Source organism: Gopherus flavomarginatus, chromosome 17 (genome assembly GCF_025201925.1).
Source record: "Gopherus flavomarginatus isolate rGopFla2 chromosome 17, rGopFla2.mat.asm, whole genome shotgun sequence".
Taxonomy (NCBI): Eukaryota; Metazoa; Chordata; order Testudines; family Testudinidae; genus Gopherus; species Gopherus flavomarginatus.
The window spans coordinates 13407454-13419461 of NC_066633.1; the positions used below are offsets into that span (position 1 = coordinate 13407454).

At 52.2% G+C, this 12008-nt stretch overlaps 1 protein-coding gene and 1 long non-coding RNA gene across 6 annotated transcripts in view; one reads left to right on the forward strand and one right to left on the reverse strand.

The window, feature by feature from the left end:
• The window catches only part of LOC127036191 (uncharacterized), a 59809-nt gene that overhangs the window by 7208 nt on the left and 40593 nt on the right, over positions 1-12008 (forward strand). For 2 of the 3 annotated variants that reach the window (XR_007770038.1, XR_007770039.1), the window contains exon 2: positions 5233-5363. This is a non-coding gene — a long non-coding RNA (uncharacterized LOC127036191). Of the gene's footprint in view, positions 1-5232; positions 5364-7982; positions 8228-12008 lie in introns of those variants that run through there. The other variant, XR_007770040.1, reaches the window with a different exon arrangement.
• SH2D3C (SH2 domain containing 3C) overlaps positions 1-12008 on the reverse strand; it is a 48998-nt gene that overhangs the window by 3810 nt on the left and 33180 nt on the right. For all 3 annotated transcript variants that reach the window (XM_050926858.1, XM_050926859.1, XM_050926860.1), the window contains 6 exons: positions 8239-8367; positions 6561-7009; positions 5250-5374; positions 3191-3756; positions 1772-1887; positions 919-1090 (listed from right to left, as the gene is read on the reverse strand). In XM_050926858.1, coding sequence (XP_050782815.1) covers positions 919-1090; positions 1772-1887; positions 3191-3756; positions 5250-5374; positions 6561-7009; positions 8239-8367 — 1557 coding nt within the window. The remainder of the gene's footprint in view (positions 1-918; positions 1091-1771; positions 1888-3190; positions 3757-5249; positions 5375-6560; positions 7010-8238; positions 8368-12008) is intronic.

Consider the following 12008-nt stretch of genomic DNA (forward strand, 5'->3'; position numbering starts at 1 on the left):
TCTACAGGGACTGTCCCACTAACGCACTGGGATTCCAACGCTCATGAGGGACCAGCAGCACCAGATAAAGCTAGGGACAGACTAATTCTGGGTGGATCTGCCAAATGACCTCAGTCCTGAGCTGCAGCCTTACCTGCTATTCCAATCCAAGGACACCCAGGCAGCTCAGCTAAGTCGCCTCGTTCCTAACCTGCCACACCTCCTGCTGCGCCCATCTAGGATCCCCCACAGCTATGCTATCAACCTCGCCCCTAACTTGCAGCCTCCCCTGCCGGTCCCCTCTGCAGACTCCCTTAGTTGTGCCAGCTCTCTGGGCATCTCTAAGCTTGACCGTGCAGCAGTGGTGAGAAACTTGAGACCTCATCAAAATAATTTTTGCTTTGCTGGTATTTTTTCCTTCCTCTGTGGCTGGTCACAGACAGCAAGAGAGATGGGGAGGGCAGGGAGCAGCTCCAGCTCCTTTGTGCTAGGGTAAAGTGAGTTCCCAGCTGGGCTTGATTTAAAGTTGAATTCTAATCTCCTTTCATCTTCTGAAGGGAGCAACCTGGATTGCGAGATGCTTGGAGCCTTAAAGCAGTGATTGTATCATATTGGACGCTGACTTCATTTCCTCCGAATAATACAGCCTGGCAAAGAATACCAAGTCATGGCTGTATGGGACCGGGCCATTTTCAGGGGGTGGGCATGTTCCCATCCCCACCATTTCCCTATAGCGCTGCTCTGCTCCGAGCACTGTTCTGAGTTACACCCAGGATGAACTGGACCCTGTGTCCCCCACAATATTCTCTCTCTACCCCCACCCCAACGTGCTGGCTCCAGGAGCCTGAGGGATGCAGTGAGGCACGTGTGATTTGAGGAGGGGGGGTGGGAGAAGGAGCCAGGCTGAGCCGAGCGCTTGCCACAGAGGGATTTTGCTACCTGGGTCATTTCCAGTGCATTCATCACAGCAGCAAAACTGAACATGTTCCCCAGGGTGCTTTTCAGCTCGGCAGCCAGCTGGATGGTCTTATGCAGCAGGGCTGCCCTCTCTTCCGTGCTGCCTGTGCAGCCCAGGATATCCACCGCAATCATTATGGACATGGTGTGGAACCTGATGTGGGAGGAAACAGAGAGGCTGAGATGTCAGATGAAGAAGGAAGCAGAGGCAAGGGAGTTAGGAGGTGGCAAGGGGATATGGAGTGTCTTGGCCACTGGTTCAAATCTGACCCAAGTGGGGAGTGGCCAGAAGATGTCCCCATCATGATGGCTCTGTGGTTCCCCACATGCAATGCACTGGCTGCCTCAGTCCAGTGGGACACAACTGGAGGCCTCATCGGCAGGCTCAGCAGAGAGGCTGAGGACTGAATGGTGCCATGGGGCCTGGAGTCCCCCTAGAGGTGGACCATCAAGGTCAGGTTTGAGGCCCATCGAGAGACCAGCACTGGGTGTGGTGCTTTTACTGCAGCTGCCTGGGGTGCGTGGCTAAACTGAGGATTTTAGTCTCCAGGACCATTACTCTGGGGCCTGTCGCTGTCATTTCAATAACCCACTGAAAGCAGATTCGGGGCAGAGCATTGTACGGCGATGGAAGCTGCATTTGAAACCACAGGCCAAACTTGCCAAATCTGGTGGCAACAGCTAGTCCCCGAGGTCCAGAGCAAGACACCTAACTGAGTGGGGCTGAGCCCCACGGCTCTTCTGGAGTCAGGCAGGGTTGCCTGGGACAGGAGCCAGGGCAACACTTGCTTTCCCAAGTCCCACGGGCCCCCTGCCCCTTTGCTTCCCAGCCTACCGTTCTAGGAGGTCGAGCCGAAGTTGATGGCCATGGGGCAGGGTGAGCAGCTCCATGCCTGAGCTCACTCCCATGAGCCTCTGCATCTCCTTGGTAACACCCAGTATCCTAGCAACCTGCAACAAAGAGGGAAAGCAGCTGAAGCTCCTCTGATTGAGGGCAGGGGGCTTGGCTCATGCAGAGAAAGTTTTCGCTCTGGACAGGCTCTGCTGTGAGACAGCCACAAGCTTAGGTCTTCCCCCTGCCTCACCACACACCAGCCTCAGCATGGGCAGGGCTCAGCCAGGAAAGCACTGATGCTCGGGACGCCCTGAGCTGCTGCCAGCAGGGGGTTTACACACACAGGGCACGCCAAGAGATGGACAGTAGTAGTAGTAGAGTGTGTGTGTGTGTGTGTGTGTGTGTGTGCGCACGTGTGTGTGTGAGAGAGAGAGAAGGTACTAAACCTGTGAACAAATGGAGATGTACCCATTTACCCAAGGGATGAGTTTGGCCCTAAAGCCCAAGATCCCCTGGTCTCGAGAACCAGTGTCCAGACCCTAGATGGAAACAAACTCTGGAAGGGAAATGACATGGACAGGACAGGCAGATGGCAGGTGTTTGAGGACACAGCCTCAGTAGTGTCCTTGGCAGGGGATGGCTAGTATGGAGCCTCTTGAGGCACAGGCCTGAGAGTCAGGAGATCTGGCTTCTTGTCTTGGCTCTGCCAAGGACTGCCTGGCTTGGGGCAAGACACTTCTCCCTGGTCTCCAGATAATCCTGCCCTGCCTCACGCACAGGGTCCCATAAGGAATGTAATGGCTTTGAGAATGGACAGTGCTCTCCGATTACAACCCAGCCCTAGGAAGCTGGCTCCTATCCAGCCCAGGGGTGTTGGTGACCAGGGTGGGTCCAGCTGATCCCCACTAGGTGGCCTGTGCAAAATGAGGTGGATTGTCTCAGTCCAATTCCAGGTGCACGAGTCCTCACCTTGCAATGAGCTCTCACATAATCGGTATTGATTGTCCCCTTGTCAGCTGTCTCAGAGAGGCCAAGGGGGACCAAAAGAGACTTAACTCCCCTCATGCCCCTAGAGCACTGGTAATACTAATTTACCCCCACAACACCCGGTGAGGTCAGCCACACACATGCATTTTACATATTGGGAAACTGAGGCACAGAGCACTGAAGTGACTTGCCGAGGGTTAGAGTCACTGGTGGATCTGGAATTAAAACTCAAAGCTGGTCACTTCCAGCTCCATGCTCAGTCCATCAGACTCCACTCATCTGCTTAGTTGGCACCAGATATGTCCCTCTGAGACGCTAATTCTCTAGTTAAATGTCAGCTCTCCCAACAAGCCCAGTAAGGGGGGGTTAGTTCAAGGCAGCAGGTCATGGGAATGAAATTGCCCTCCCCACCCTCCAAATCTCCAGTCATACCAGGCAGTCCACTTTGGTGATGTGTCTGGCAAGGGCCTTGGCATCCACCTCTGCCAGGAGCTCCTTCACCTTCTTAAGCACGGCCATTTCCAGAGGCTTGTTTTCCAGGGGGATCAGCAGGGACTGGAACGCCACAGGGTTGAAAGATGAGCCCATCTCCACAATGGGTAAGACAAAGCCCAAAATGTCCTGCTCCCCTTTCATCCTCTGCCCTGCCTCGCTGGAGCCATTCTCTGAAGTCACCCTCTGACCCCCCTCCACCTTCAACCTCTCTACATAGCTCTTAGTGGGGAGCTGCTTGGTGTCGTGAGTTGGTCTCTCCTGGCCGACAGGAGAGGTCGGGTGGAGCTGGCAGTAATGCCCTGTATCCGGGTCGCTATAGCTGTTAACGGAGGAGGAAGGAGAGGCCGTGGAGTTCCCATGGCAGGGAGTGGAGTGGGTGCTATCAGCTAAGTCTGTCAGTGGTTTGTTTCCTGGACACAGCTGCGGCTCGCTGGATCTTCTTATGACGGGAGAGGCTGGGGTTATGGCACCAGCTTGACCCCCTTGGGGCTTTAGCCGAGTCACTGCAGAGGGAAGAAGAGACCCAGTTACTGTAGATCAGAGAAGAGACATGCATCCCAGGCACACGCATAAACACACATGCTGCAGGCCAAACCAAGAGATGCAAGAGACCCAGCTCTCATAGAACAGACAAGCTTGATCGGGACCTATGAAGTTACAAATATATTTGTCGTGATTGTAAGAACGTCAAGTCAGTCAGAGGGCAGGACTTTGAGCCCATGTTATATTTGAGGTTGCCAAGGACTGGCAGAAATTACAGTAGTTTCTAACAGATGTACCACCTTAAGGTTTAGTCCCCCAGTCTCATTCCAGACTAGCTGATGCTTTTTAAATGATGGTCTGTTGTTTTTTTTTATGGCATCTGTGTGGTGTAGGTAGTTAGGAAAGATTGAGGCCCTTGTTTTCTGTGTGCTATTCCTTCAAGTTTCTAAGATCTGCCTCTGTGCAAAAACAGCAGCCATTGTGTTCTCAGAGTGGCTGCAGCCTGTTACATAGGAGATTCTCACACTATGCTCTCTCTGACTGGACTTTCATTCTCTCTGGATGTTTTCCCTTAATCTGAAGAGGGGTTATTTTAAACAGTTGGTGTTTCATTAGCAATAAGTGATGCAGCAGGCAGGTAGAATTATAGGACAGATCTCTGTCATGGGGCGACAGGCCTTTTGGAGGGAACTGGGGCCAGTTTACTCATGACTAAAGCTCGTGAGCCAGACTTGGGGCTAATGGATTGCCCAGGGGCTAACTGATCATCCAGCTGGCTGGTTGGTGCTTAACTGCAAGGTAAGTACCTGATTTTAATACTCAGTTGGAGAGGAATCAGTATGGTGATCAGTTGGGGACAGAGAGCTCTTGGAGAGAGGAGACCCCAACAATGCATAAGGGGAGTGCCTCCTAAACCAGTTATGGGAAGGACTGTTGAGAAATGAACCCCAGTGCTGGGTAGGAGAGATGGGAAAAATAAGCCAAGTCCTGATGACAGCCGTATCCTGAGCTCCACAGAGGAGGACTGAGGGTTATTTATGTAAAGAGAACTGAAGGACTGGTCCAGGGAGGATCCAGAGACTGTGCAAGAGGGGGCATCCCAACAACAGAGCTAGGAGTGGCATCTGAGACACAAATTGAAGGTCTTTCCCTGTTTGGGACATGTTTTCTGTTGATTAGTCGTTCTTTGATACAAGATTGTTTTGGACTTACAAACTCAAATGGGGAAACTGACGCAGTATCTGTAGTGTGGCACCTGGCCACTAGGGCTGAGGAAGGGGTGAAGCCTGACTCATTGACACGATCCGTATTAAGCATGTAGAGTCCAGCATTACGTGCCCCAGGGCCAGTGTCTATTTGGTAGCAGCCAGGCCCAGTTTGCATGCCTGAGCCTCTGGTGTCACACCAAGCGAAGTCCCTACCCTCTTTCCCGAATTCCACTCTTCATAATGTGGATAATGCACATTTGAGTCTCTGTGTATGACTGCTTTCCACAGGGCTGAGGGATTCCTACCAGTGCTGTAGGCTGGAGACAGTGGGCTCTCGGAGATGGGAGACATTGGAGAATGGAGATCTTGGATTTGGTCCACGCTGACTGCACAGTTCCGGATGATGTCTCGGTGATGCGGTAAGGATACGCTGGGGGCAGGGTAAAAAGAGGTCAAGTCACTGATCCCTCTAAAACACCTGGCTCCTGTAGACGCTCCAGGGTAGATCACAAGGGACAAATTCACAGTGTAAATGCGTGTAACTGTCAGTGAACTTGTGTCCGTTTGCACCAGCAGTGAATTTGGTCCCCAGGCTTCAGGAGTGGCTGGGGTAATATGCCCACACCTCAGGAGAGGGCACATAGGACTTGATTTTCAGGAGAGCTCAGCTCCCATTTACACACCTGCACAAGTAGCCAGAGTTTCAGAAGTATGTGGGTGGGGGGGCTCTGCTGAAAGGCCAGTCTGTGCTGATGGGGTTTTCAAGAGTGCTGAGCACCTATGACTCCAGCTGAAGTCAATGGGAGCCACAGCTGCTCAACACCTCTGGAAACCAGGCCTTGATTCTCTAGGAAATGCTCAGGACATTTCAGGATTTGAAGGCTCGCAGACAGCTAATTGAGGCCCAGCGCTTAGGTTCTGTAGGACCAAAGTAAGAAGAGAAACGTTTGTGCAATTTGTGTATTAACAGTCAGTGACAGCAGTTTGGATTTAACTGTTCTCCTCTCCCCAGCCTGTCCCCACCATCCCCCTAGAGGGCAGGTAACCCAAACCAGACAGCATGGGGCTAGTGCAGGAGAAATAGCCAAGAAATGACGGGAAATTGACTCGATTTAGTTTCACTGCCTACGCTGAACAGAGGGCAGAACTGAGCAGTGAAGAGTAAGTGAGAGTTTGACAGTTCTTTCTATTTCCCATCTCTGGCGTGCTTGGCAAGGCCGGGTTTTTTTTTTTTTTTTAAGATCCAATCAAATGAAATTGGAGGAACGTATAACCCTATCAAGCTGCTCGGGTATCCTGTCCATGCTTGCTGCAGCTTTAACTGATCTGACTCACTGCTGATGCTGAGGGGTGTTATCTCAAAGCGCTCTGTGGTTCTTAGCGAGGAATGCAGCTGATTGCTGATTATTCTGGTGTGTTGTCCAGTGAGTTGGGGACTAGGAGTTGGGATTCCTGGGTTCTAGTCTGGGCTCTGCAATTGATTTGCTGTGTGATCTGTGGGTTGTCATTTCCTCTCTTGGTGCTAGTCTCCCTGAATGGAGATAATCCCAGGGATATGGTGAGATGCCAAGGCCCTCTGAGACCCTTACTGTTCTGCCTTTAACTTATCTTGTTACCTGGTGGGGCACCCCTCGCCCCTGGTGATCTTGTCGGCCGTCAATCCGTCCGTCATGGTGATGCTCCGCCTCTTGATGTGCCCCCCTTTCTGGCTGGCGGGGCTGTGGGGCCCGCTGTGCTTCCCAATGGCTAGTCCGTAGCTGGCCTCCAGGTAGCGCAGCGGGAAGGTGCGGTTGATGGGGCAGTAGACAATGGCGCCGCTCTGCTCAGAGACAGCTTTGCGGTTCCCCACGTAGAAGCGCACCAGGGCGGGCACGTTGTCGAAGCTCTCCTGCTCAAACAGGTACTGGATGTGGGTGCGGCCGTCGCTGGACTTCACCATCACCTTGTTGATCTTGAAGTGCAGTGGCTCGTTCCTCCAGCGGCACGTCAGCACGTAGTCCCCCAGGCTGGTGAGCGAGTCCCGGATCAGGAAGTCCCCGTTCCTCTGGACCAGGCTCTCCGACACCTGGGGGCACAAGGCGGAGATGATCAGACCTCCCCTGCTCTGGGTGGGGCTGGCCCTGGGGTCAGCAGGGCCTTGTGCCAAGTGAGCTATTGGGCGGTTGCCACCACAAGCAACTTTCCAGAACGTGGGTGGGGGATGGGTGTCAGCTGGGGAGAGGGATCCAGGGACTTGTGTGGGGGAAGTGGCTGGTGGTATTTGGATCATGAAATAAATTCATCCTGGAGGGGATGGAGAAGACTTAGGCACATGTTGAGAAAGAGGGAGATGGCACTAGGCTAATCCCAGGCCTGGGCCCTGATTCTCTCCTGCCCTGCACCTTGTGCAGTCATTTACAAAAGTGCTGCTGCTCTGACTGGGTCGCGTTTTGCACCACATTGCACTGGGGTAGGTGATTCCAGTGGTGCACGGCAGTGGTGAATCAGGCCCCTGATCCAGGCCTCTCACGTGGCTGCAAGGAGCTTGAGGGAGCTCTGCTAGCTTCCTTCTCAAAATGCTCCTTGTTGCATGAGCTGGAATCTCAGTCCCATCCCCTGAATCTGTGGGGTGGGAAGAGACCTGCCAGGACACAGAACGGGGGCCAGATTCATGGAGTTTCCTAAGATGGGACCTACGCCCCAGTTTTAGGCTCCACTGAGATCCACAAAACTCTCACTGTAGCCTAAACTCCCTCATGTGCAAGGCCCCATCTGGTAGGTGGCCTCTCAGCTCAAATGAGTGGAGAGGAGCGGAGGGGACCCTTAACGGCAGGGGGGGGGGTTGTATTTGTATCATCAGGGTTCAAGGGAACTGCTTGTGCCCCCAAGTGCTGCTCAGAATGGTCCCATGACCACATGGCCAGGCAGTGCTCTCCCTACAGCACAGATCCACAGAGGCACTGCAGACTGGCCAGTGACCCTTTCCCGGTGGAGTGGGCTCATGTGAGACCAGCTCTACCTCTTCCTGTCACTCAATAGGTCTCTGTCTCTCTTCTCAGCCCCAACCAAGATCATATCCCAAGGCTGCCTGAAGGAGAAATCAAGCCATGAGGCATCCCAGTGCAGCAGGCAAGAGTCTCCAGCCCTCTCCTTCCAGTCCTGCTGCCAGTGGCAGACTGGACAAGGTGTTGAGTTCAAAGCCCCATTGCGGAGATGGGCCTTAGGGTGTCTCTTGCTGTGCTTGTGCTTGAGGCCAGCCCGGATTCTCCAGGGCCGGCAGCCAAGGCTTCCAGCAGCAGCCCAGTTCCCCCTCACCTCTCGGGGAATGCGCCCATGGTACCACACATGGCTGCGCAGGTCCGTGCTGCTCAGTTTCAGCTCCTCCTCCAGCTCCTTATGAAGCTTCTCCGGCGAAGAGTCAAGGATGTACTTCTCCTTGGAGAACTGGAAAGAGCACAAGTGCAAATCAGCCACCACGCTGTTCCTCTGGACATGCCAGGAACCACCCGAGAACAGAACCAATGCCCAAGGAGTTACCCTTGGCCAAAGGAGAGGGCCCATCCTAGACACACCAGACACCCCTAGGAGATAGGAGCCCCACCAGCTGTAGAAGGATTCCCTCCAATATAGAGCTGCCACCGCACAGCAGAGATCAACCAACACAGAGTTATGGATGGCAGCAATATAAGGATGGTTTGGATGGCCTGTCACCGACAGAGATCGGGGCTTGTGATGGGGGAAGGGGGATGATGAGTAAAGAGAACTGTCAGCTAACATGAACTGCAAAATGATCCTGTCACTGGGTGCACAGGGAGGTGCATGGATGTGCTGTCTGTAGTGGAACCCAAGATGACAGCTGGTTACAAGAGAAGGCTCTTGTGAGGAGCCCTTCACTGTGTATATCCCCTGGGGCCAGCTGTGCTGCTTCACTGCTTTTCTTCCTGGATTGATTGTGTGTTTGTTCACACACGCGCTCGGGAGAGGAGAGATGTATTGATGCCCCTGTTCCTCCACTCAGGCAGCATATGCTTCTCTGAATCAAAGCATCTACAACTCCCACTGGACACAGCCTCCTCTCTGCCCTCCCTACTCTGCCACCAAACTGTATGACATCACTGGGCTATTTCTGTCTGTCAGAGTCCCAGCAGGCCAGGAGCCAATGACGCCAGTGCAACAGAAGGCAGAACTGCTGGAGGAAGAAAGGTCAGAGCCAGCGATCCTGTCTGCAGCAAGCTGCAGGTGACTACAGCACAGTCCTCAATGCCGGTTGGATCAGGCTGCGTTCACAGTGCACTCCCTCTGTTTCTAGTGCATCATCTCAGCTGGCACTGCAGGACCCCGTTGCAATGCAATTCTAAACCCTATACCGAACTGGGCTACCATGATCACTACTACAATATTTGCCAGCTCAGTCATGGCTTATCGGGTGAATGAGTCTTAATTTCTAAGTGGGGCTGGGAATTTGATCCACCAGGTTTTGGACTGGATCAAACCTTTACTCTTCTGGCTTGTTTGCCACTAATTTTTCTGGGCTGTGCACATGGAAGATGCACACATGTACTATTCACACATCCCTTGCATTCACATGCTGCCATGGACAATATGGAAACAACTACATAAGACACTTGTCGAGATGCAAGAGGGATGGCTTTGGTTTTTTTTTCCATCCGTGGGATAACAACCAAAATGGTACAAAGTTTCCCTCTGTTTCTAACAGGGTGACATCTCCTTGCAATATGTCTTACAGTTAATGTGGCCACACCGGGCTACTGTGCCTTGAGATATTTCTGTAGCAGAATTCACTTTCCATTCTTTACAGTGGTCTGTCTATCTGTATTGCTCTTGCAGAAGCATTGAATGTTATCTATCTGGCCCTCTTCACCATAGTATCTAAGCTCTTCACACATGAATGGATGTTTTCCCTGTGAAATAAAGAGGCTGTCGCAGGGTGACACTGGCTCTTTAAGAAGGAAGAGGCCAGCTCACCTGTGACTGATAAGCCAACCCCCAGCTGGGCTTAAAAGGATGCCTGGCTGGGACCTAGAGGGAAGGAGAGAGACCTGGAGAGTCCCTCAGCTGCCTGTGAGCAAAGAGTGAAAGAGCAAGGAAAGGGGAGGTGAGAACTACCTGAGCATGTCAGGAAAGGGGCTTCCCTGCTGACCTTCCTGAGCTGGAGAGCCCATGAGGGGAATCTGAAAAGGGCTGAATCACTGGTGGTGTTTGGGTCTAAGTTACGAGACTGGTGATTTTCATGTGGATATTCTAGGGAATGGGCCCTGGAACAAGGGCAGAAAGGGACTGAGAGGGAACCAAGTGCTGGTGGTGACATGGAAGTGAGATCCCTAGGGGGAGAATGGAAAAATCTCACTACCTTTGTATGCTTTACTGTGGGAAGGGGGAGAACAGTTTTACCATGGCGGTTCTATGGACTATTGTACCTCGACATCAATTATGCCCAAAGATGGGACTTTGTATTGAACAGTAGGAGACCGTGTTCCTTTTTATGGCTGGAGCATGGGGATACTGAGGCAGATGCACCTGTTGTGCCATGGCCTGACTTTGGAGGGTGCCCTGGGGAGGGGCTGCCTTGTCACAGAGGTATTATCCCCATGTAGAAATGAGGAACCAAGGCACAGTACAGCTGTGTAAGGTCCTTGTTGTCTTGTTTTGATTTTGTGAAATATTTCCTGGAAATTTCTCTGTGTTTATTCCAAAACTTTAAATATGGGTGAAAATTGTTTGTTTATTTTTTAAAAAAGAGGTGGGGAGCCAAGTTCTAACGGGGGGGCAGTGGGTGGGGAGCATGCCTTGTGCTCAGGAGGTAGCAGGAGAGTGCTCCCTGTGGGTCTGTTGCTGCAGCAGTCAGGAGGTCTGGGCTGCTGGGAGCTGGCTCCTTGCCCATCTAGCTCCCCTACTTCACAGGAGCTGTGGGGACGCTGCAAGGGGAAAGCTGAGTCTTGGCTCACCCAAAATTCAGGTGAAAATTTGGTAAATCCTCAATACTGATTTTCCTGCCTCCCTCCGCCACCAAAACCTGGGAATTTTTCAGAGAAAAATGGGTAAATACCAAAAATGCAGGGCCTGACAGATGTGTGGCCTGGGCCAAGTCACTTCAAGGATCTGTGTCTGAACCAGGACTTCAAGGCAGGTCTTTAGCAGATCATCCTTCTTCCTTGGTTGGAGCAGCTTACCTTGTAACTTATATTGGAAAGTAGTTTGACTGCCACCAAGATGCTAGGTTACACCCAGCTTTCCATTATAAAAGCACTGCCTGTTACTGGGTCGAGTCCCCCATCCCCCCAGTCATCCCCCTACTCCCACACTACGTGTAGTTCAATGTTGTTTCTGCAGGCTCATGCATAGGCTCTAATGCTATCCTTTCTCTGGATGTAAATAGATGCTTTTCCCTTGCAAAGCTATTCAGCATTTCAGCTGTGCCCTCCCTGGCCCCCCTCCCACTTGCACACAACTGTGAGGTTGGAACAATCAGCATATTTGGATGACACCTCCCAGCAGGAGGCCAGAGAAGTGAGTGGCATTGTGGTCAGGATTTGAAAGGGGGGAGGGGTTGAGTCTGGGCCAGGGCAACTAAATTTTTAAAAAAAAAAAAAAGCCCCTTCATCTGATTTGTAATCAGTACAGTGTTGGGGAAAGCTCACCCTGTGGTTAAGGACGGATCACGTAGGAGTAACACAAGAGACCCATCCACCAAAGGGTTAACTCCACTCTGTTAGTCTGCTAGTATCATGAATAATAATGACAGATTTAAAGGGAATCTTTTGCATAAAAATGAGCTTTTCACTAACACTCATGCACCTGAGCCTAAAACATCCAATCCTCCCCTCCCCCCGCTCCCTAGAGAGACACAAGGGAATGACGTAATGTCTCAGATCAGCTGAAACTGGGACTCAGGCCCAGGACCACCGTGCTCAGACTCCTTGTCAGGGAGCGATGACAGGATTCCCAGAGGGTGGCAGGGGATGCCCAGTCACAAATGGCTGGTGGAGCTCCGTAATCACAGCCAGACATGCACTCACGTACACAAGCCCAGACTGTGGATCCATCCCTCTTTCTGCAAGGGAGAG